The sequence below is a fragment of the Notolepis coatsorum genome (assembly GCF_963971535.1).
Source record: "Notolepis coatsorum genome assembly, chromosome: 12".
In the NCBI taxonomy this organism is placed as follows: domain Eukaryota; kingdom Metazoa; phylum Chordata; class Actinopteri; order Aulopiformes; family Paralepididae; genus Notolepis; species Notolepis coatsorum.
Genome location: NC_140176.1, coordinates 66,136,403 through 66,162,875, shown reverse-complemented (window position 1 = coordinate 66,162,875; position 26,473 = coordinate 66,136,403). Strand labels below are relative to the sequence as shown.

At 45.4% G+C, this 26,473-nt stretch overlaps 1 protein-coding gene across 1 annotated transcript in view; it reads right to left on the bottom strand.

Annotated features, from left to right (window-relative positions):
- qtrt2 (queuine tRNA-ribosyltransferase accessory subunit 2) overlaps positions 1-26,473 on the bottom strand; it is a 67,409-nt gene that overhangs the window by 38,656 nt on the left and 2,280 nt on the right. Inside the window, exons 4-5 of the mRNA XM_084325687.1 lie at positions 2,592-2,668; positions 1,707-1,916 (exon numbers count right to left, since the gene is read on the bottom strand). Of these exons, the coding sequence (XP_084181813.1) occupies positions 1,707-1,916; positions 2,592-2,668 (287 nt within the window). The remainder of the gene's footprint in view (positions 1-1,706; positions 1,917-2,591; positions 2,669-26,473) is intronic.

The following is a 26,473-nucleotide window of genomic DNA, read 5'->3' as shown; positions in this document are numbered from 1 at the left end:
AAATCAGATGAATTTATGCAAGACATACAGTCTAGGGATATGTGTGAGAATGTGTGCAAAATAAATGAACAGTAACACGAAACCTGAAAACATTTTAATTTTGTTTGGCTCCTCTCTGTAACTTGTAAAATAAAATACAGTCAAACCTATACACACTACAAAAATACTGCAATGATTCACCATAGTATTTCTGTAGTGGAATATTGTAGTCCTGTCGTTTAACCATGCAAATGCTATGTATAGATAGTGATTCCCTATAGAGTGTTTTCACAGCACGTCATCAAACCGGAGGTCGGACATTTGGGAGATACTGAACGTATCCAACGCAAGCGAACTAGCAACTGTTCCTGGTCATTGTTGCTCAAAATGATCGATTATTGCCGTGTCTTTGGCTGTAGTAATCGGTCGGACCGAGAAAAGCATTTGGAGTACTTCAGATTGCCAAAAGCTATTACAAATCAAGGAGAAGAGTGCAAAAAAGGAGGTGAACACCCCCTCTCCTGTCCTCTCCCGTCTGAAAGAACTACCAAAGTACCGATCAGCATTTCGATCCAAAAATGTGTACTAGTAGACTATTAGACAGACACATTTTTCAAAAGTAAAGATCAGTTGATCTAGTAACGTTATTGAATCGCCTACCTTGGCTTTCACAATACACATGTAACATGTCATCGATGAGCTGATACTGTGCCTCGCTCACCCATCCACACATCATCAGGTTGTAGTAGGCAATAGTAGGCATCCAAACCTTTGTAAGATTTAAAGTCTTCATAGGCAATAGAAGGCAGAATTGTTGGGTCGTAACTCGAAGATGAAGGAGCCAGCTCGTACGGATCTTCACCACCTATTAGTCTGAGTTTATCAGAATATCGCGCCCTTTCCTGCCGACTAAGTCCTTCTCTGTAGATTCTAGCAGCTTCCACACGCTTTCCTGAACTTTTCTGTGGTTTAGACATCCTAAAATCCTAAAAAGTCAAATTAAATCAAACATTCAGCATGCAATCCATTCTTTTTCCCCCTCCATTTTCCTCCAATTTTTCTCCCATCCCAATGTTAGTCGTATGCCAATTCCCAATCCCCTTCCTGGTCGCTGCGCACTTACCCCCCACAGTCAGATCATCTGGGAGAGTGGAGGCTATCACGTGCTTCCTCCGACACACGTCCAGCCAATCAACCGCTTCTTTTCACCTGGCAGCGCGGATCCTCCCTGAGAGGGCGTAGCGTGTGGAAGGATCACACTATCCCACTCAGGTCCTATCCGCGCTTAGCAGGCGCCCCGACCGAACTGTAGGAGTCGCTGTTTACAATGACCCGGACCCACCCCGCCAGCTTCTCCCACCCTCTAATACAGCCAATTGTATTAGTGTGAACGGCCAGCCAAGCTGGTGACAACCCCGGAGCTGTGAGCTGGATTCGAACAGGCGAATCCAGCTCACAGCTCCGGGGTTGGTGACGAACGCAATCTCCGCTACGCCACCTAACCGCGCATGCAATCCATTCTGATGTTTATCTCCGCGCATCCGGGTTACTGACCAAATCGTGACGTCGGTGCAAACACTATAGTATTTCTACAGTAATAATCGGTGGGTGCAGAGAGAAACCCAGGGGAATACTATAGTTTTACTATAGTTAATTTACACAGTCTAGCGGCTTTCCGGTGGAAGTCAAGAGGATGTATCGGTGTGTTTACTGGGCCGCCCATGTACCTGTGCGTTGTGGTGCAGCAGTAGACACTCGTCCAGGTGGGCCAGGGTGCGGTCCACAGACTTGCGGACCCTCTTGCGAGAGGTGCCACTCTGCCAGGTCTCTCCGTCCGCCATGCTCTGGTACCAGTCCGGCTGTACCGCCTTCTGCAGGGCCATGAACTTGGCCGTGGTCAGCTCTATCCGTCCGCCACTTCCCCACACAGACACCGTCTGACGCGACAAGAGACGAGACACGGGGTCACCGACAACAGTACAGTAACAAGGCAGGAACTGTTTTTATTGTTGATTTTATTTGATCTCGTGTTGCTGGAGTGCCGAAGAACATTTAACCACGTCTCATATGATTAAAATCGGAACGACGGGAAGCCACTTGAATGCAAGTACAATCTTTTATTTACTCAAATAGCGCATTGATCAGGACTCGCCTTAAAGGTAATGGACCACAATAATTGGCTAATGATGCAGTCTACACAAGGCGAGCTAAAGCTCGTCATAAGGGAGCGTCGGCCAAATGCAGATGTAATGGACAAGTGATGTATCTTATCTTATCTAAAGAAATGATGGAGGGCAGGTTTTGCCTCTGGTGGCCCATTTCCACAGGCGTTTTGTGATATTCTGGAGCAATATGCTTATTTACTTATTTGACTGCATTACAAAAGGTAAATTATCTGCGAACAATTTGGGGGCAGGTACCGGTATATATTTTTTTGCCTCTTTCCCCACACATTTTGATTCATGAGGACAGATTTGCCCTTTTCCCCCCAGTATACCACTATAACAATTATTCACAATCTTTACAAATTTGTTGTCAAGTAAAGGCAAGTCATAAGACACATATATTTGAGTGATGTTACAGGTATACTGATGATGTGATGGTGTCAGAACCTTGTTGGTGATGTGGCCTGTAGGGCATGTGGCTGCGGGGTCATGGAGAGAACAGTACAGCACTGTATCGTGAAGACCTGCACATAACAAAACAAGAAAATAAAAACAAGAGAAATCAAAGCATAAGTGACATTTTCCACACATCATCTTCTTCATCTCAATTTAAATCACTGATATAGTGTTTGGTCAGTAACATGGGGTCTCCCAGTCCCTCCGCTATGCGGTAAACACAAAATACTTTTCCTGGTCTCACTTTATCCAATCAGGAGAGAGCCCCTTTAATGGTGGATCGCAAACAATTTAAGGTGCATACCGCTACCTAACTACTAGGGTCGGGTACCGAACTCGGTACTACCGAGTACCGATTCACGCTAGATCAATCAGTACCAGATTTCATTACCTTCACATGTTTAGTATAATATGTGTGTAATATACTAGACAAGAGGGAGCCTTTTCCACAAATATACTGTATATATTACTGTCCCATATTACTGTCCCATCTCTTGGGTCTTTGGAAAGGCTAACTAAAAAAACATTATACATGATCATGCGATTTATTTTGTGTGGTGTGTTACAACATTAAATAACAAAATATTCTAAATAATGTTGAAATTGGAGACTTATTTTTTTACAACTGAAAAAAAACGTTTGTTATTACAGAGAGTTAAGTACTGAAAAAAGGGAACCGATACTGAATTCCAGGAACTGGTACTGGTACTGGTATCGGTTCAAATGTGAACGGTACCCAACCCTACTACCCACACAATGTATACAGTATATGGATAACATATATTCAGTTGTTGTGCTGAAAAGTCATTCACTTTAAGATATTTCTGAGCTGCGGTCACTATCACTTCTAGTTTCTGTCTCTTCTTTGCTAATGTCCCGGTACAGTTAACACTTTAATCGCCATGGGTTAAATTCATAATTTACCATCCCTCGCCAGCTCTATTTGTCTATGGAGAAGTTCCCCTTCTTTGCAGGGCTATAACTTTTTAAATTCTATTGCTAAATTGCCATTATTATGGCCCATTCAATGTCCTATATGTATTGTTCAGGGTGTAGCAACGTTAAACTTTTTCATTCACATATTCATACTAAAATATGGTCTAAAGTATAAATATGTTTTTATCGTTTTCTGCAGCTTTCTTCAGAACGTGATTTATAGCCCTAAATGCATTATATTGATGATCAAATACAGTTTGGTAGGAATCTGTGCGAGATAAAAAAAAAAAATTCAACTGGACGTGGTTCTAGAAGTTTCTACGCATCATCTGATGATGACCGGATGGCCTGTATCAGTTCCGCAACCGTTTTTTCCGGGGTAGGCCTGATTGGCCGAGACGGCCACGTGACGTGCGTGGCACGCCCCCGCGGCAGGAAGCGCGCTACTGCTGGAGTTCGCCTCGCCTTTCACATCGCTGCCGTTGGCGAAAGCAGGATGAGGCGAGAGCGTAGATTTCGCTGTGTATCATTTAATCATTTATCATTTAACATTTGAAAGGCATACATTGTTGTCATACAGAAGTACAGAATACTTTTATCCAAAATGCTTCTTACTGTTACACTGTTACTTAGAGACTGTGCTAGACAAATGAATGACTAATTCGGTCAGAAATAACGTAACTAATAACGTTAGTAAGCACTGCTTATATGCTTATTATGTCTGCGGGGTACAGTAAACGTTTCTCCCGGTACATTCTGAAGAGCACACCGCTGTATGTTGGAGAACCAGCGGTCTTCCGCTCCTCCTCACTCGAGTGAGAGCAAAGCCGTGCACAGCTCAGTGTGAGACGCGAGGAGGAGATGGGAGTCCTTCCAATCGGAATATGTTGTTTCTTTACACATATGTTGGATTATGAATATGTCTTTATAGCTATGCTGCCAGGCTGGTCCGCGACCCTCCGTGCTGCGATCACCAGCGGGGAGAATATGCTCACGCGAGCGGCATCGCTGAGCTCTGGTGACGGTCTTATTGGGGCTTATGCCGAAGAAGCAGTAACACAACATTGCAACTGTTGTGTTACTGCTTTCTGACCGAATTAGTCATTCATTTGTAGCTATAAAGACATATTCATAATCCAACATATGTGTAAAGAAACAACATATTCCGATTGGAAGGACTCCCATCTCCTCCTCGCGTCTCACACTGAGCTGTGCACGGCTTTGCTCTCACTCGAGTGAGGAGGAGCGGAAGACCGCTGGTTCTCCAACATACAGCGGTGTGCTCTTCAGAATGTACCGGGAGAAACGTTTACTGTACCCCGCAGACATAATAAGCATATAAGCAGTGCTTACTAACGTTATTAGTTACGTTATTTCTGACCGAATTAGTCATTCATTTGTCTAGCACAGTCTCTAACAGTGTAACAGTAAGAAGCATTTTGGATAAAAGTATTCTGTACTTCTGTATGACAACAATGTATGCCTTTCAAATGTTAAATGATAAATGATTAAATGATACACAGCGAAATCTACGCTCTCGCCTCATCCTGCTTTCGCCAACAGCAGCGATGTGAAAGGCGAGGCGAACTCCAGCAGTAGCGCGCTTGCTGCCGCGGGGGCGTGCCACGCGTGTCACGTGGCCGTCTCGGCCAATCAGGTCTACTCCGGAAATGGAAACGGTTGCGGAACTGATACAGGCGACCGGATGGGCGGGGGATCGTTTATAATTCCGTGGGCAGCGTTAGATGATTCATCCAGAGTGGGTCATATGTTCATCATAGCAGTTTATAAGGAACACGTTAGAATATAACGCTGAATCTTACCGTGGCTTCCTCGCGCCGCTGGCAGATGAGCGTGGAACAGAATTTTTTCTATTATGGGATGGAGAAATGCCCGATCCATTTCCAGGTTGTATAATAGTATATACGTCCAAATCATGTTGTTTTTTCGAGTTATTTGCACCGATCGATGTTCACTGTGTCAATACGGAGTCTCTCTAATGATAGCGAGTGCCCGGACCACATATGGATGAGCACTACCGGTTCAAAGGTTAATTTCCGGTTGGCGATCTGCCGATCGGCCACCAGATGGCGCTCTTGAACCGCTAGAGAATTGAGTGGAGCTTTGCAGTGTGTCTCAGGGCTCCGGAAAGGAAATATGATTTCGATGACAGATTTTTGAAATATTGACATCAAAGACGAGTTACGGCGTCTTCGGCAGAATGAGCATGGCTAGGAATGACGTGAAAACTCGTCCACGGCGATCATAGTGTTAATCACCGTATCTATATATATTTCCGCACAGTAAACAAAACAACACAAAAGGGCTGCGGCAACAGTAGTTGGAGGAATGTTAATTCCACCACCATTACAGTCAAGGTTTTACGATTGGGGTGTGGCCTTATCAGGGAGCCCAGCTGTGGCAGAAGATCACAAGGTGACAAAACGAGGAGTCTGATAACAGCTGCGAACATCATTCACTTATAATCTATCGCTGGCCCGGCCCGGCCTCCAGGGGACAGTAATATAATAACTCTGTCCCGTGTTCGAACAACAAGTTCTCTGGATGGTAATTATATTTCTAATTTCTGTTGTTGCCACGAGGCAGGGTACAGCTTAGTGCTCACTGCATTAGCAAAAATGAGGTCACTGATCTGGGGCACAGATTTAGTACGTTTAGGCTCAAAGGGCTTTTCAATTATGTACTTCACATACAGATGTACTTAACTGTAAGTTGCTTCTCTATTTGCAGATGGACCTGTATGAAGCAATGCATGTCCGATATAGATGTATATGCACCAGGGTGGGGAATTAAAAGATAATTGACCCATCTCAAACCTGGCCGACTTTTCTCTTGATCCTCCAATCGCAACTGTTGTGATTGGAGGATCAAGAAGAGGGGGCAGGGCTTGAGATAGGTACATTTTGATCATTATTGTTCTATCTACTGGCATCATACCGATCGACTCTGACCAAAATATCATCAGTTGAACCATTACGGAGAGAGCTCTCAATTTTTTTTTGTGGTGTTGATGTTATCAACAGTCTTTGTCTATTGTGTGGTTGCTCTGTCGAGACTCAATTGCAGCTGGGAGAGTGGCAGCCGACCCCCAGGGCCCAGAACACACAGCTCGCTCACTCCTGGTCCAACGGAAGAGATTTTGGTTGGAATTGATCGGTGTGACGCCACAATGATAGAAAAATTTGTTCTAGGTTGAAAATAACCAGAATTATCCTTTAACAGGGGCTTGGGGCGAAATAACCCTTGGAATAGGGAAATGGAAAATGGTGCATATACTGTATATAGCGTTTTTATCCAAAGCGCTTTACAATTTTTGTTCCTCACATTCACCCAGTCACGGTGACTCAGACATTCACACACGGATGCAAGGTGCCGACCTGCTCATCGGGAGCAGTTAGGGCCGGGGTTAAGAATCTTGCTCAAGGACACTTTGACACACTGCCCGGGAATCTAACCGGGAAACTTCCAATTACCAGACAACTGTTCTACCTCCTGAGCCACTGTCGCACCATGAAGTGACTCAGGAGCTACTGCCACACCATGAAATTAGAGGTGAAATGTCATTATTATATAATATCACCTGGCTATAATCACAATTATTTAAATGTAAATAAATGAAAAGAAAAGGAAAGTTTATTGTATGCCAATGGCGTTAAAGGAGCAATAGGCGGCCGTTGATTTTGGGCAGTTTTCAATTCCTTAAACTGAATTCAACAACGCCCTTCCTAATCAGAATGCCTCCAAAGCCACGGCCCGCTAGGAAGCTAGCAGGCAGCTATGTGTTACGCGCATAACAAGTGTGCGTGTATCACTAGAGGGTTTGATAGACAGCTCGCTCGTTACAATCATTTTTTTTTTGTCCACTTTTTCTCCTTATTTTTTCCCGCATCCCAATTTCGCCTCGCCAATTCTCCCTTCAATTCTCCCCTCCCCTGTCTCGAACGTTGCTAGACTATGCCTCCCACTGGTCGGCTGCAGTGAGGACCAAGCCTTGCATCACGTGTCCCCTCCGGTACACGAGGAGGCAGCTGTCGCATCTTTTCACCTGTACAGCGCAATCTCTCAGTGGCGAGGAGTAACGCGTGGGAGGCTCACGCTGCCCCCGATACGTCCTGATTCTGCTGTACAGGCACACCAACCGACCTGTAGGAGTCGCTGTCCACAACGTCCGATCCCCACCCACCAGCTTTCCCACCCCTAACACTGCCAATTGTGTTAGTATGAACGACCAGCCAAGCTGGTAGCAACGCAGAGAGCTGGGCTCGAACCCAGCATCTCCTGCGTTAGTGGCGAGCGCCTTGCCCACTGCGCCACTTAGCCGCCCTCGTTCCAATCATTTGACTTAGTTGTTTGTTTGATTGGATGTCGTTGTTTTAGCTACTGCCCCTTACCGGAATGGAATGTTTTTTTTTCTTTTTTCTTTTACTATGGATTACTGTCGAGATATAATAAGAAATCTGAAATGTTGCCAAAAATTGGCAGCCGCCTATTGATCCTTTGATAATGGTTTTGATGGGTGCGGCTGGGTAGTGTAGAGTTAAAAGCACTCGCCTACCACCACACAGACCCAGGTTCAATTCCCAGTAGCGGTACTTCTGATTAATTATAGCTCCATGAATTGAGCAGATAGAATAGCATGGCCTAATGATTTACAGAGGGAGGGGTATAACATTTGTAAAATAGACACGTGTACAAAGCATTAGGAACATGTTCCTAGTATTGGGTTACGCCGCCTTTTCCAGAATCCATGTCTCAAGACCCAGAAATCTATCTTTAACTTGTCTCCTCCTACTACATCCCCCCTTCATGACTGAAGTGGATTTAATGGGCAACATCAAAGGAAGAACGTGGTTTTCAGCGTTTTTCATGAAAGCTACGGATCATTATAGATCACATCTTGTTTAATGCCCGGCCGTAAATGCAGCTCAGAAATCGCTTAGCCTACCCTTTTTATATAAAGAGTGACTGTTGGGCGGTCAGGTGGCGTAGCAGAGATTGCGTTCGTCACCAAACGCCGGAGACGCTGGATTCGCCTGTTCGAATCCAGCTCACAGCTCCGGGGTTGTCACCAGCTTGGCTGGCCGTTCACACTAATACAATTGGCAGTATTAGAGGGTGGGAAAGCTGGCGGGGTGGGTCCGGGTCGTTGTAAACAGCGACTCCTACAGTTCGGTCGGGGCGCCTGCTAAGCGCGGATAGGATCTAAGGGGGGTAGTGTGATCCTTCCACACGTTACACCCTCTCAGAGTCCGCGCTGCCAGGTGAAAAGAAGCGGTTGATTGGCTAGACGTGTGTCGGAGGAAGCACGTGATAGCTTCCACTCTCCCAGACCGACTGTGGGGGGTAAGTGCGCAGCGACCAGGAAGGGGATTGGGAATTGGCATAATGACTAACATTGGGATGGGAGAAAATCGGAGGAAAAAGGAGGGGGAAAAAGATAAAAAAAAATTAAAATAAAGAGTGACTGTTAGAATCTGGTGAGGTGTGGAGCGTGGGCCCAAACGCAGGACAGAGGCGAGTAGAGAGACGAGGCAACAGTCGACGGAGTGAGGAACAATAATGCTTTTACTTGCAAGGCAGTAACAAAGGTGATACACGAAAGCACGGAACATAAAAGGCGCAGCCAAGCTGGCACGGGAAAGAACAACACTGACTACAAAACAAAACCTAACCAGAAAGCGAACTGAGACACAAAATAAGGAGAGCACCAAAAACAAGGGATAGTAGACTAGACTTACTATTACAGGAGGAACACGGGACTAGACTTACTATTACAGGAGGAACACGGGACTATTCCGCGAACGGCAGGAATCAGAACACGACAGAGAAAACTGGTACAGGGTGTACAGAGCATACGGGATACGGGGAGCTTCACGGGCAAGGTAACAAGGAACACAGGGTAAACGGAACAATGGAACACAAGGAAACACGGAAGACGCAGCCATAATATATACAGGACGTGATTACAAGGGGCGGCAGCTGGGGGAAGCTACAGAACCAGACTGGAATACACGACAGGTACTAATCAACAATACATACATACAGGAGAGAACACTAGACTAAATAATGGGACACGGCAGGTACAGGAACGCAGGGAATGACAATAAGACAGGGAGCAGAGTAATAAAGACAGACAGGCAGGCAGATAAAACACGACAGATAACACACGAGCAAAGGCAATAGCGGAAACAGGCCACAGGATGGCAGCTGTTCACGAGCCCTTGGGTGGACGAAAGGAACGGATTGTCACAGTGACAGGGCAGACAGAATCAACAATGGACTCTTTGCTTTTCGTAGATAATAATATAACACACTGACTGTACTATTACATCCTCGTCTATCTGGTGTTGGGTTTTAAACACTACTAGTGCAGTGCTTGTTTGGAACGGGTCGATTACTTGGGCCCCAGTAGAACCGCTCATCCAGTCAACTTCACACAGATGAACGGTTCTCGAGAAAATCGAAGGACAGACAAGACAGATTCCTTCAATCTTTTGTTAGATTTCACTCACGCAGGGCGTTGAGGTAAAAGCACTGTCCTACCATCGCAGAGACCTGGGTTAAAGTCCTGGTAGCAGTACTTCCGGCTTTGTCAGTCATCCCTACGAACACAATTGGCAGTGTTCGAGGGTGGGAAGTAGGGGTGGACGGTATAAACGGTATACGGTATAAACGGTATTCATTTGCTCTACGGTATGGATTTTGACTATACCGTGTAACCGGTAGAGCAGCTCTAAAATAGCAATGACGTCATGTAACCACAGCGCGACTATTTCAATCGCATTTGCCCCTAAAAATAGATAGAATTAGTCATAGATAATAGATATGTGCAAACTGGAAAAAGTTATTTAGGAGGCTTCGCGCAGTGGGCGTGTCAACACGCAATTGTCATTTCATAATAAACACATATCACCGCGGCGCACAGCAAGTTTCAATTTCAGTTCCTGGCATTTTTAACCAGTGGAGAAAGGTAAGATATTTCCCTATCGTTTTTCTTATATGAATTATTCTACGTTAATAAAACATACCTGGTGATCAACTACAGTTTGCTGTAAACATTACGATATGTGTGTAGTGTTATGATAACGACGGCTGCAGCCGGGAGGACTGCTGCAGCAGTGGATTTGCAAATAGCATGCAGGTGCAGAGCCACAGAGCCAGGGGCTCTTTCAGGTCTGGTCACAGGCCCGTCAAACAGCGCCCCCCCCACCCAACGGCTGAATTGCCACCAGACCTGAAAGAGCCCCTGGCTCTGCGCCTCTGCAGCTACATATGCTTCTAGCAAAATCCAGCCCCGCTGTTTGCAATGGGAGCAGGAGTCTCGACTCGGGACTTATTTTATTTGGAATATAATGACTTTATACGCAAAAGTAGCCTAGTTTTAAGTTAAAATATTATAAATCTACATGCCTTGAGGATGTCATTCTTTATATAGCCTGCCTATCAGGCAAAAAAAATTATTCTAACAGAAACACTGATACCGTGATATATACCGTTACCGTCTATGCTTCAAATTATACCGTGATATAAATTTTAGACCATACCGTCCACCCCTAGTGGGAAGCCGGTGGGGGTGTGAGTCCTGGTCATGGCAACATCCTGATCCTACTGGTGGGTAGGCGCCTGTTCGGCAGGGAGGGGATTTGGGGAATTTTGTGAATTTCCGCACGCGTTACCCTCTCCCAGTTAAACTCCTCGCTGTCAGGTGAAAAGAAGCGGCTGGCAACTCCACATGTATTGGTGAGGCATGTGGTAGTCTACGCCCTCCCCAGACCGAGAGTAGGGCAGCACAACGACCAAGACACTTTGTGGGACACACAGGGAATTGGCATAATGACTAAATTGGGGAGAAAATGGTAGAAGACATGGGGGGATAAATAAATAAATAATGGTTTTGATGAGATTGACCAGCAGAGAATAGAAGCAGAAATTCAGGTTTGAAGTCAATCAAAAGTAATGGAAAAGATAAATGGCTCTCAGCACCCATATTCATATATATTCATATTCAGTATAAGCCAGTCCATTTAAAAAATATTATTAAAAAAACAGCAGCAACATCCAAGGAACTCTGCTATTTGCAGCAATGATTACATGTCGAATACAATAATGAATTTAGTTAAGACCATGGTTATTTGGCCAGCGTGGTATTCATCAGGATATTATTACCTCGCTCCAATTTATATTTGACTGATAAATCATCCAAAGTACAACAGAACCAATGCAACATTCTAATGAGTCCACCAAGGACAGCGGGCTACAGGATGGTTATATTCTGTATACAGGTCCATCAGCATATTGATTACAACAGCTAAATCAGAGCCTCAATCAATGTCTATTACATGTAATTGCTCTGAGTAAGGCTAAATACAGCCCAAGGCCTTTCGCACACTTATGAGACTCAGAATGGCCTTCAACATTTAATCTCTTCTCAGTCAATACCTGTCCTGCTCGTCACATCTATGACGCTTTGGGTTTTCTAATATCAAGATTACTTTGTCAATTTACACTTTCCTCAGAAACAACAATTGTGATTGGAGGATCAAGAAAAGAGAGCAAGGTTTGAGATTGCCCCCATGAAAGCTGAACAATGACCCCTAACAAGGGCAAAAAGCCCTCAATAGAAGAAGTTCTGTATCATAATGGCTCCGCTCGGCATCACTACTGCACTGTACCTCGCACGTGCACGCGCACTGAATAAAGACCACAATGTACCTTTATATCCCAATATTCGTCTGACCACACCCCTATCAGCTTACCTACATAAGCAGGGGTGGGGCCACATACTCGCCTCCTTCTTCGCTTTCACCACAAGGAAGTGCCTTCGGTAGATCCCCACTTGACGATGTTGTTAGGAGAAAGTTGGAAAACAAGGGATACGTTGACATCATATCTTTATTTTCTCTCTCACTATATTCGAGAAAATACGGCGATATTGTCTTCGTACTGGAGTGTCTGGAAGATGATGATCATTCTACACCTCCGCCGGTTTTTTCGTATTGGGAGTTCACGCCGCTACATGCCTCCCAACTGCAGTCCTCCTTGCTGCGGCTGGATGGGGTGAAACCCTCCAGCGACACAGCTGGACTGTAGGACGCACCGCTGTTGTGAGAAGCGGTGGGTTCCAGGTTTGGTGAGTAATGTTTGCTTGCGAGCACCACTTGTCTGTTAGTGCTATGGGGGCTAGCTGACAATGTTTACGAAAACCGGCCCCAGATTAGGGTCCTTTGTTCAGCCTTTTAGGCGACGGCGGAGGATCTTGGTTTGAAGCCCATTATAGCAACTAGTGGGCCACGACCAGTAGAACTGGTGATCCCAGGATCTCTGGACGCGTGGGTACTTCTCTGTCACCGTATAGGCCCCGTCTTTCATATGCAAATGAGAGTATACCCTAAACGAGGAAATGTGGGCATGGATGTTCGTTATCGGAAAATCCATGTTCAAGTCGGCTACAGCCCAGATGGGACTTGTGCTGGCTCCGCCGGATGTATGGTAAAATCACCGTTGTAAAACTGTGTTAACATCTCGTTTCTCTTCTCTCTTAAAAGGTGAGGAGGGTTTCAGAACGGCGGCCTGTCTGAGTGTGGCTTGTTATATCGTTGTGTACAGGTTCAGGTGATAGCTGCTTAGCTTGCGTGCTAGTTGTGGCCTACCTGTTAGCCGGTCAGCTGTTAGCTGCAGGCGCTAGCCTGTTGTGTCACTAGGCTAGGTAACGTTAGCTTGCTGCCGGCTGTTAGCTTAATGCTACACTGTTGAACGTTCTGAGACTATAACATGCTTTAAACACTCTGACTACGACGTCATCTTTGACAGAGGATGTTAGTCGAACCTACCCTGAGCCCGGCCGGCGAGGACTGCGTCAACAAGGAGAACCGTAGCAGGGGGATGGAGCGGCGACGCTGCCCATGTCGACAACACAGGAATGCTGTGTTTACTATCGGTGCCTTGTTAGAGACTGCAGTTACCTTGATCTGCGCTCACGGTAGGAAAGGTCCTGACCAGACCTTGAACACTTCTTCTTTCTTTCCCTTCTAAATGTTTTGTAAATAACGATGTTTTCCAAAACGAGTGTTGCTGCACTACATTTAGGATACGACGCGAGTTATGTGTGAATTGTCTTGTCACTGGTCTCCATGCAAATCGGGTTGTTTGTTACAGATGTGAAAATGATCTGGTTTGTTGTGTTGAGAAACATCATGTGTGTTCATGTACCGTGTACTCACAACTAAGGGGGTTAAACTAACCTATAAAGCTATGCTTATGTGTGTAGGTTTTTTTTTAGATAACAGGTATTAGGGGTATATCTTATATAAGACAACTAACTAAAATGTGATCTCATTGGATGTGCCCTGACAATTAATGCTTGTATATCTTATCGTGTGTTGTCATGTTTGTTTATATGTTTGTTTAAAAAATAATAAAAAAATTAAATACAAAAAGCTATGCTTAGTGACATATGAGTAAAGAATGAATTCTTTTCTCAGCCTGTAATGACAATGAACAGTGTGTTCACATATTAACAGGTTTACCTGTTTAACTGGCCGTATTAAGGGTAAAGTAGGAGGGGTGTTTTCCCCCCGGTTCCCTGGGGACTTCTTCACCCTCCTCTCAGACATGTTGTTACAATATATTGTGTCACTGTGTGGTAGGGATACGATGTAACCCTTAGCTTAGTTGCTGGGGTTGTGCTCACCGCTTGAGAAACTATATTTTCCTAAAGAAAAGATTGTTTGGTCACTTTTCGTGTGTGCTTAGCAAGGCCTGTGGCCGATACTGATAGAGAATTATGTATTCTCTCATTATGAAAAACGGCGTTCCTCTGTAGAGTGTTTTTGCCATTTTTTGTAGGTGATAATGGGTTGTGTGTGTCGTGTGACCTACAACTGGGTTGGGTTGGCCACAGAAGCACATGTGTAAGTCTGGTACCGGGGCTCTTAAGGGGGCCCTCTCTATTCTGTGTTTTTTCCTTAGTAAAAATCAGATAGCATGTTAGCACATGAGCTGTGTGAAGTAGTGCACTGCAACCTTGCCCAGGCCCGACGGGGCCCGGCCCGGCCCGGCGGGTTCGGGCTGGGTAGGGCTTTTTTTTTAATAAATAATTCGGGCTCGGCCGCCGCGGTTTTTAATTTTTTTAATTTTTTCATTGCGTTTTTTTTAATTTTTTTCATATAACTAGGGTTATAGGATAACCTTCGTTTTAAGATTTGTTTTCTCTTTTGCGCCAGAGAAACATTTGGATGTAATTACCGCAGCGCGCAGGGAGAACTCAGGGGACAAGTTCAACTCGATTGGTTGTGTTGGAATATAGCCAGTTGTAGGGGTGGGAATCACCAGTTTCATCATGATACGATACGATATCGATTCTTTGGACAACGATATGATATTTGCCGATATCACAAAGTCTCTCACGATACAATATGATACGATTAGATTCAGGTGCCTGCGATCGATATGAGATGATATCATATGCCCATTTAACACAATCAGTAACATTTAGATCAACAAAAAAAAGGTAATGAAAATATCATTTGACATTTGTATTTTTGAGCTCTTCCAGACATTTAAAGGAAAATCAATCTATTGTTTTTAATACAAATAGACCTCCTGTTCACTGTAAAGTGCCACGTTTTTATATATTGAGCTTTAAACTTTAAGCTACATTTTTTGGAACTCAAAACTCACAACCTCCCTCTCCCAAACCGTTCCTACAACAATTTGTTGATGTTGCATGATCATGTATAGGCCTACATTTATTATGTATTATATTGTTTATGTTTAAATAACATTTAAACATCAAACTCCTCTGACCTCATCTGGTCTTTCCAAAGACGCGCGCACACACACACACACAGAAAGGGAGAATGCTATGCTGTAACACACACGGAGCTACTGCTGTTGTTCTTGGGCGGATATGAGACTCGCCACAGGATTTTCAAAATAAGAGTATCGATATGAATCGATCTTATTACATCGCATCGATCCGATTCGATTGTTGATAATTACATCGATGTATCGATCTGGATCGATGTATCGTCCCACCCCTAGCCAGTTGGCGAACGTTTTAATTTGTTCTTGGGATGTATGTAGCCGGTTGGGGAAGTTTTGTTAGCGGTGTTCAACGCGTTGCTGACGTCGTGGTGAGTGATGTTTATTATTTGCTGGGTCGCTCGCTACCTGTTTTGTTGTGCTTTTCATTATGTTGCTTGCTCTGCTCGAAATCTGATTTCTGTTTTCTGTTTGTTTGTTTGACTGAGTAGGCTATTGTGTGTCGTGTGTGTGTGTGTGAGTGTGTGTCAAAGAAGATTCTATAGCCTTCAATACGTTTTACGAGGCTGATGTGTGAGTCAGTCTATAAGCGAGCACTGGGAGAGACGCATTCTAAGAGCGAAACAGGCTATGTAAATGCTTCTTAGTTTTGTTTATTTATTACGTTCATATAAAACCGTGTTTCGAATATTTAAAACAAATACAAAATTTTTTTATATTTTAATAATAATGATAATAATTTTTTTCGGGTTTTCACGCGGGCTAGGGCTTAAAATATTATTTACAGTCGGGCTTATTTTCGGGCAGGGCCTGAAGTTCACGGGCTCGGGCAGGGCTCTGGCTTTATTTCAAGGCCCTTGCAGACCACTAGTGTGAAGCTGTTAAAAAGACACTTCATGTAGCAGAATATGACTGCGTCATACTCTTTTTTGTCATTACATCGTATCATGGGTGTGGGGTCGTAAAGGGGTGAACTGGTAATCCTTTTCTCCCCTTCTTTGATGGGCAGGGGTTAAACCCTCCTGTCCTTCAAGGTTCATGTCATGTTGCTGTTCGGCACGTTACAGGGTAAGAGGGGGGGGGGGGGGGGGGGGGGAGTTTCCTGGTCCCACGCCCTGGAATATTGTGCACCGCAGAAATTCCCCCGCCATAGAGTACGTCACTGTGCGCGTCTCTGTTGGTAGGACTTCCGTGAGCTGTTCGGGTCCATATGATGGATCTGTTCGGGGAGTGGTCAGGGCTCCTCCTCACGAAGCTCCTATTCGGGCCTTCTGTGAGTTAGGACTCTCCTTCCATGTGAGGGAGCCTCCTCAGAGTGCAGAGCCTCCTCCTCAGATTGTCAAGGTGAGTAGAACTTCAAAAAGGAGTCCTGCTCTATTGTGTGTGTATTCGATTCAATTCGATTATTGAGTGTGTATGGGTTCAGTGCCTCCTCCCCGGAGAGCCCTAAAACCAAAATTTTACATGGCTCAAGGTTGCAATATATTCTTTTCAATCTGTACAGCTCGCGTGGGAAGTCTCTCTGGGGATTTCCGTCTCCTCCCTATGGGAGGGTGGTGGGATGTAAAAATGTAAAAAAAAATTACCCCCGGCTGTGTAGACTGCAGGGCTGTACGCTAAGCTTTTTCACTAGGGGCACACTTGCCCCTAAATGAGAAATTTAGGGGCAAAAAATATTTTTTAGGGGCACATTTTTAAATAACAATTTTACCATTATGTATGTTGATTGTTTTTTATTTTAAAAAAAATAAAAAAAATAATATAATTTTTTTTAATAAAATATATATATTATATAATCATACTTGTAGTTGTATTATCTGCGAGACATCGCCACCACGCAACAAGTCTAAATGCTCGCTATATGCAACCAGCTCCACTGTCTGTGTGTACTCGAGTAGCCTCCAGCTACGGCCAGGATTCCCCGGAGCTGCAGCTGGACCCTATACTGTAGCCTCCAGCTACGGCCAGGGGTCTCCGGCGCTGCAGCTGGACCCTATTGACTATATTCAGCGTGCCCTCAGCTCGAATACGCATCGACTCAGTGTTATAAGACATTGATATCAGGAGCTATCTGAACTATTTAGTTTAATGGGACGTTTCGTTTTGAACAGTAAGCTAACGCGAGCTATCATGCACTACTAGACTTACTGGAGCATTTGTTGATAGCTATCAGTAGCTAGCCGGCTGGCAGGCTCACCGAGGTCCCAGTGTCCCACTAGAGACTAGTGTTTACAACAGCCACGGGTGCGGGAGGGAGGAGGAGCAGCAGACGCCTCTCCGTGTGTCTGAGTTCAGTTCAGTTCGGCTCACTATAGGAGGTCGAACGCGTCGAAAATATGAAACAATACTAACTTTACTTTTCTTCATAGCTAAATCAGACAGTCAGCCAGTCTATCAGAGTGAGTGCTCAGTCGATTGTTCCCGCTGATCATACCTGCTGAGTGCTCACCAGGGTTTCCGTTAGAAAAAATTGTTGCCGGCCTCAGTGTCCGGTAGATTTAAATCTACCGGTCAAATGAGAGAAATTCCGGTCAGAGTTTATTGAGCTTTAAAACAATTGATAGGCAAAAGAATGACAACAAAACAAAAGAATGACATCATCAAGGCATGTAGATTTATAATATTTTTACTTAAAACTAGGCTACTTTTGCGTATAAAGTCATTATATTCCAAATAAAATAAGTCCCGAGACTCAGTGCTGCTGCCGACTTTAAATCAAATAGTCTGTGGGCAGTCGCCCGACATTAATAAACGGCAGTCTGTTATAATCACATTTTTATGAGCTAACGAATTCCGTTATATTGGACATTTGTATTAATTATATCAAGCGAAGAACTGAGAAATTTGGCAGAGAGAGACGGCAACATTATCGTGGGTTTGCGTGACGACTCTCTCTCTCTCCACCTCCCAATGACTTATTTGCGAGAGTATGTCGATGCAGAGCAGCAGATTCAGCTGTTATTGGCTCTTTTCTGGGGACCGCACAGCAGCGCCCCCCACCCAACATTGAATTGCCAATGGCTGAATTGGAGTACTGCTGGAGTACTGCACTGTGCTGCTGCTGCTCCGGCTCTGCAGCTTCACAAAAGTTCGCACAGCACTAAGCTCTCGCTGACAACGTCGTTGTCATTATTAGAAGCAACGATGAAACAAATGTAATGATTGTTTCATTCATCGCATAGGCTATTTAATTTTAGCCTCTTTTAATACAAATCAAATTCAGGGAATTATTTTCACCGGACATTAAGACCGGAGAGATTAAATATGTCGGACTTCAACAGATTTTGCCGGTCAAATACCGGTAATTACCGGCTAACGGAAACGCTGGTGCTCACTGCTCAGCTCGCGTGAGTGGCGTCATCACACGCCTTGGATAATTTAGGAGTGAAATGCGAATGCAAGGCTTGAAAGCACTACTCGCAAGCCCGCCCCCAGATAATATTTACCAATCGCAACGGCCAATTAAAGGGGCAATTCGCGACAATATCATCGCAGTGTAGAGCCCTGGACTGGGATACATGCTGTTGGTGCTTCCTTCTTTTCTATTAAAAAGAGTTGGAGTTAGGAAGCATCACACCCCTCTGGTCGTTCCCCTGGGCGCCTTGGGGATTTAATGACAGGTCTAAATAGCCTGTTCATTGATGTGGTTGTGTCCCGACGCACGCATAGTGCTAGCTCGGGGTGTTCTGTTGAAGATCAGGCGAATGACTGGCACGCCTTGGTTGCTTGAGGTTAAAACAGCGTTTTTATAAAGCAACTGGGATGGAGGTTTTTCCTCTTCCGACGACCTGTGTTGGTTGTCGACGGATTCTCGTTCATATCTGGGGGATGATGACGGAATGGATCTGAACATATGTAGAGGGGTCTCACGCCCTGGGGGTGGGCCACCGGGCGCGGTTCGCACCGAACGTCTGGGTGGCGCCTTCTTTTCATGTTTAAGATCAACACGCATATCTGCCCCTTCTCCTGGAGTAGGCATGTCGGCGTGGTTAGGGCACGGGACTGGTTCTGGTCACGCTGGTCCGGATCAGTTAAACCCATTGTCCGCCGGGGATGCAGATCTGCTGTTCTGGTACCCTGAGGGACTTGGGCTTTTTTCAGGGGGAAAAATGCCAGGTCGGTCCGGGTGTCACAGGGTTAAGCGCTATGGAGACCCTGGTTGGGTACATTTTGTACTCTGCACTGTCGTAATGGCTTACGGCCATGCCAACCTGTACACGCTCGATCTCGTCAGATCTCAACCGCTACGCAGGTTGGTCCTGGTTAGTACTTGGTTGGGAGACCGCCTGGGAATACCAAGTACGGTGTGCTTGGGGCTGGTTCTCCATTCTTTTCGCTTCTCTCTCACGCATGGCGAAGAGGGGCCTGTTGGGGTGGTCTTTGACCTCCTCTGGTGATCCTGTGCTTCCCGTATCGCCGGGCCCGGTCCGAAGTAATGTTTCGTCGACCCATAGGCCTGGAATAACCCTTTTTTGAAAACTTGTACTGCGGTATAGCCAGTGTGTACCCGCAGGTGTGTTTTGGAGTTTTTTCTTGAGGGGTTATAGGAACAACCACCGCATTGGGTAATGACAAGGTGGTTGATTCCCTGGTGTGTTGGAGCAGTGTCAACTCCCGGGTTACCCGGTTGAGGGTGCCCCTGCACGTTCATGACGTCTGCCAATCATGTCAGCCTTCTCTGCCTCAACCCCTCTGGGTGGTTTTTTTTTTTAACTGGAGGCTTGGTCATGCAACAATGCCAGCATACGCCCCTTCCTGCCGGGGGGGCTGTTCTCAGCTAACTCCTTTGGCGCCTGTCTCGTCCGCAGTGCTCCAGGCTCAGGTTACAGCCTGTTGCCTGGTTTTTCCCCGGTGCGCTGCCTGCTTCCGTTGGTTAACCTTTTTTGTGTGCTTACGGCCATGCTGACTGCCTGTTCTGCAGGGTCAGTGTGCCAGGCGGTGTGCTATTGGGGGGAAAGGGCCCGCTCTTGGAGGGGCCTTGTCCGAATACGCTGGCGATGTGGGGGGCGGTGTCACTAAGTGACCGCCTGGTGGGGTCTTGATGCCTGGCGTCATTGACCTCTCCGGGCCCCCGTTTTCCAGGGGATCCAGTCCCTTCAGTGGGTCTGGGTCTTCCTTCGCGCTCCGCTGCTACGGCCTTGCCACGGGGTTGGGTTTGCTCTTGACCCCGTGATTCTGGGGGCAGTAACGAGGTTGTTCCCTCCGTTCGTTCCCGAGTGGCATGCGGGTTGTGCGTGTGTGTAGTCGTGGGGTCAGGCCACGGTCTGCTCACCCTGTGCGTTGAGTTGCTTGAGTGCCTCTTCGCACGGTCGGGTCCGTCGCCCTCCCGGGAACCTCCAATAGGGGGGTGCCCTCCATTAGGGGGGGTCGGGGGGGCTCGGTCCTCCCTGATCTGATGGTTGTGGGGGGCCTCAGCGGGGTGTATTTGTCGGCCGATGGCTCTCGCTCGGCCTCCCTTGTGCAGTAGTGATGCCGAGCGGAGCCATTATGATACAGAACGATAGGTTATGACTATAACCAAGTTCTGTTAATAATGGTGACGCTCGGCATCAGACGCCGCTGCTGCCCTTGATCTCACCTTGTGGTGAAAGCTTGGGAAGGAGGCGAGTACGTGGCCCCACCCCTGCTTATGTAGGTAAGCTGATAGGGGTGTGGTCAGACGAATATTGGGATATAAAGGTACATTGTGGTCTTTATTCAGTGCGTGTGCACGTGCGAGGTACAGTGCAGTAGTGATGCCGAGCGTCACCATTATTAACAGAACTTGGTTATAGTCATAACCTATCGTTATGTTCCCTTCCTGAGTGGATACACTAGGGCTGACCCCTATTAGTCGATTAATCGGTCGAAAGGAGCCGTAGTCGACTGCCAACCTCTTAAGTCGGAAAAGAAAAATATTATAAATTATTATTATTATAATTATTTTTTATATCATTCTTTCCAAAAGAAAAGAGGCCTAGAAGTGTGGCTAACACTAATGGCACGCATACCAGAGGCTAACTGCCTACGAAAACAGGCACAGAGGCACTGAAAGAGGATTTCACCCATCTAATGAACACACTAGACTAGACAAATATCAAGATGTATCCATCAGTGGACCAATTGCATGCTTTTGCAGAGGACAAGAAGCCTTCAGTCGACTCCTTCAGACATTAAGAACCCCCCACAGCCCAAATGGAATGATAAAAAAAAGATATATATATATTTTATACTTTTTTTTTTTGTCGACTAATAGTCGACTAACGGCAAATTTTGGCCAATCATAGTCGACCATCCAAATCCTTAGTCAGGGACAGCCCTAGGATACACACATTATGCATGTAAATACTTTTTTTTTTTTAAATCATGGCCACACCAATGTGGAATCTTGAACATCTGAGGCGCAGGTTGTTCTGATGGACATGCAGAAGGATGGATAGAGAGGGCCATGAGGGATGTGGGGGCTCAGGAGGTAGAGCCTGGTTCGATTCCGGCTCCTCCCGGCGGTGTGTCGAAGTGTCCTTGAGCGGGACGCCTAACCAGGTGAGACGTTGTTGATTGATTGATTGAAAACTTTATCAACAGATTGCAGAATGGGTACAATACAGTATGGCTCAATACACACAATTGTTAACTCATTCCCCGCCAACAACGATTATACTTGTTATTGGGCGCCATCGCTTGAACGCCAACAACGAGTATACTCGTTATTTGATCGTTTTTCCTTTTTTCCGATTTTAATATTCTATTCAATGTCATGGACCTGTATGTTGCCGTTAAAAACCATACTGGGACGCCAAGGGTGCAGTACCGGCCAGATCCTGCCAGGTGGCAGTATCGAGAGTGCAGTAAACCCTGTTCCAAACCGGGTCTTACGTTTAAACCGCTCCGGTAGAGCCATATGAAATCCGCGTTCACGGAATCGCGGACGGAATCGCGGAATTGACCAATAAAAATGGAATCAACTGCAAAACGTGGAATATTGCAGAATTTGGCCTAATCTGGACTGAAATTCCGTTTTTGGGTGGAACGCTTGGTGCACACGCGACCGGGGAGGCGGACGCTAGAGCGGGTTACACACAACACAGCAGTCTCCAAGCGTCTCGCTGCTTCGGTGTTTACATCGTCAAGAAGCTAATAAATTCCCCAATAAGCCCTCAATTCAGAGCAGAGCAGTATCCTAATGACTTTTATGCCTCCGGCGATAAGGTGTTTTGCTAATTCTGTCAACGTTCCGTGGACTGGAGCCACAAAAACACTTGCGACATTATTGTGATTAAATAGCTATGTAACGTTAGGACATGATCGCTTCTTGCTAAATCTAGTGCACCCATCCATTTGTTTAATGCAAACGAGTCATTATACACTGCCCTTTATAAACTAAATACACTTAAATAGCTATGAAACGTTTTACAGTACATAGGACTATAGATGGAAATGATAGCTTCTTGCTAAATCTGGTGCAATCCATTTGTTTAATGCAAACGATTGTCATTATACACTGTCCTTTATAAACGAAATAAACTAAACTAAAGGTGCCTAAATTATGCATTACTATATTTCATCACAATAAAATAGATATAGCTAGGCTACTGACATTGTGATAATGTCAGTAGTAGCTAGCTGTATCTATTGTTTACACTTGAAATGTGTATTTTTATTTTGTCACAATATTATTTGAAAAGTATTGTGTAAAATGTAACTTCTGAGTTGCAGCACTTAAAAACATTAAATGGACTGTTATATCATATTCAATTGTAGACATTTATTCATTCCCACTTATTAGACACTATTTCTGATGGTAAAATGAGCATAAAAAGCAAAATACAGAATTCTGAAATATTAAAACGGAAAAAACGGAATTTGGGAAAAAATAAAATGGAATTTGGAAAATAATAAAACGGATTTCATATGGCTCTACGCTCCGGGCGCAGTTTTTCAGTACAGGGAAGCCTAGAGATTCACTCTGTCTAATTGAAACGGGTCCGGGCCCCTGCAGGCATGTGTTGTGCCGTTATATACAATGGCATGCAAATTTCTTGATTCTGATTGGCTGAAACAGTCAAGTTAGACGTTGTTATTTCGTATAACACACTCCACGTGACCCCAGATCCCTCCCACAACCGAATTACTTTTTTTTCTGTCTGAATGAATCCGCCATAGACAAATGGAAGTATGAATAGCTTTTGAACGAATCCTCCAAAAAAGATACAGTCAACTGGAATATGTTAGTTTGTTACACATATGTTGGATTATGTAATTAATTTGTCATGACCCATTGTGAAACAAAAGAAAAATGAACGTTACATTAGTGTAAGCTAACAAGCTAATCCTGATCAGAGCGATAGACAGAGAGAACAGCAGAGGGAACTGGGGAATGGGGGGGGAAGGCATTCTCCCTGTGTGTGTGCGTGCGTGCGTGCGTGTGTGTGTGTGTGTGTGTAGGTGTGTGTAGGTGTGTGTGTGCGCGCGCTTTGGAAAGACCAGATGAAGTATAGTATATTTATAGTAAATGTACTGAGGATGGACAGATAATGTTGATATATTTTAAACATAAAAAATACAATACACGGGGCGGCTAGGTGGTGTAGTGGGCAAGGCACTCGCCACCAATGTGGAGACGCTGGGTTCGCGTGTTCGAATCCAGCTCTCCACATTGTTTTCAGTTTGGCTGGTCGTCCGTACTAATACAATTGGCAGTATTAGAGGGTGGGAAACTGATGGGTGGGGATCGGGCGTTGTGGACAGCGACTCCTACAGGTCGGTTGGTGCGCCTGCGCAGTAGAATCAGGAAGTGTCGGGGGCAGCGTGAGCCTCCCACGCGTTACTCCTCGCCACTGAGAGATCGAGCTGCGCAGGTGAAAAGATGCGACTGCTGTTACCTCAAGTACCGGAGGGGACTTGTGCTATGTACTGTATGACTTAGTCCACATTGCAGCCGGCTTGTGGGAGGCAAGAAACAGCGTTCGTGACAGGGGAGGGTTGAATTGGATGATACGAAATTGGGATGGGAGAAAAATATAGAAAATGGGAGAAAAAGTGGATAAAAAAAAAAAAAAATACAATACATATAATAAATGTATTCATGATCATCATGCAACATAAAACAATTGCAGGAACGGTTTGGGAGAGGAAGGGGTTTTAGGTTGCGTGTTGTGAGTTCCAAAAAAGATTACTCAGTTTAAAGCTCAATATATCAAAACGTGGCACTTTACAGTGAACAGGAGGTCTATTTGTATTAAAAACAATAGATTGTTTTTCATTTAAATGTCTGGAAGAGCTCAAAAATAAAAATGTCAAATGATATTTCCGTTGCCTTTTTTTAGTTGATCTAAATGTTACAGATTGTGTTAAATGGTCATATAATATCGTCTCATATCGATCGCAGGCACCTGAATCGAATCGTATCGTGGCAGACTGTGATATCGGCAAATATCGTATCGTTGTCCAAAGAATCGATATTGTATCGTGATGAAACTGGTGATTCCCACCCCTAACTAGGTCTACACTATACTATAGTTTAAGGCTACTTTCACTGTTTTACTGCATTACAGTACCGTTATAGTCGTTTTTTTATCAATACAAAAAATATATTACATACCGGTATATATTGTTGGTGCTCCTTACATTTTGGTGGGTGCTCCTAAATTTTTGCTGGTGCTCCCAACTTTTTGAAGTTGGGAGCACCAGTGCTACCAAGTAAAAATGTAAATTTCAAGCCCGTACAAGTCACAGGCTCTTAGCCCATTCGGTAAGTCCGATCACGCCGCCATCTTTCTTTTGCCAAAGTACAAACAAAGTCTCAAGCGAACGCCGGTGGTCTCGCGAGAGGTTAAGCGTTGGACCGTGACGTCAGAGGAGTCACTCCAAGCTGCACTTGAATGCACAGACTGGAGTGTATTCCGTGATAACACAGCCAATATTAACGAATACACTGAAACGGTGCTTGACTATGTCTGTACTCTGGTAGAAGAAACAATCCCCTCCACCACAATTAAAATCTACCCAAATCAAAAGCCCTGGGTAGACAAATCCGTCCGTGAGGCTCTGAAAGTGCGCACATCAACATACAACACCGGGCTGGTGACAGGCAACATGGAAGAACACAAGATGGCAAGATACAACGTCAGGAGAGCAGTAATAGAGGCAAAACGGCGTTACAGGGATAAAGTTGAACTTCAGTTTGAACAGGCTGACTCTAGAGGCATGTGGCAGGGCCTCAGAACAATGACAGATTACAAAGGCACCTCCCTCAAACTGACATCTCCTTAGCAAATTATCTCAATTCCTTCTATGCGAGGTTTGAGGCTGTGAATAAAAACACCAGCCTACAAACCACGGCAATGGGGGGGGGGGGGGGGTCTGCTGATGGAGACTCAGTGTTCAGGGTAACAGAGCATGAGGTGAGACGGATCTTTAAAAAAGTGAATATCAGGAAGGCAGCAGGACCGGACGGCATCCCCGGCCGCGTCCTAAAAGTCTGTGCCGACCAACTGGCCCCGGTATTCACTGACATCTTCAACCCGTCCTTGGAACAGGCTGTCATCCCCACCTGTCTGAAGAAGTCCACCATCATCCCTGTACCCAAAAAATCTACGCCCGCTTGCCTCAACGACTACCGCCCTGTAGCCCTCACCTCCATAGCCATGAAGTGCTTTGAGAAGCTAGTGAAGGGCTACATCTGTTCCTACCTCCCCATCAACCTGGACCCTCTGCAATTTGCATATCGCCCCAACATATAGCCCATGTGCTGCACACAGCAGCATCACACCTGGACAAGAGGCAGGGGAACTATGTGAGAATGCTGTTCATCGACTACAGCTCAGCATTCAATACCATAGTCCCCTCCAAACTCATAGCCAAGCTCAGGGACCTGGGCTTGAACTATGACCTCTGCCAGTGGGTCTTGGACTTCATGACGGGCAGATCCCAGGTGGTAAGAGCAGGCAACTGCACCTCCTCATCCATCACGCTCAACATAGGGGCCCCCCAGGGCTGTGTTCTGAGCCCCCTCCTCTACTCCCTGTACACACATGACTGCGTAGCACAGCGGAACAACAACACCATCATCAAATTCGCTGATGACACAGTAGTGGTGGGCCTGATCTCTGCCAACGACGAAAGGGCCTACCTGGAAGAGGTAGAGAACCTGTCACAGTGGTGTCAGGAGAACT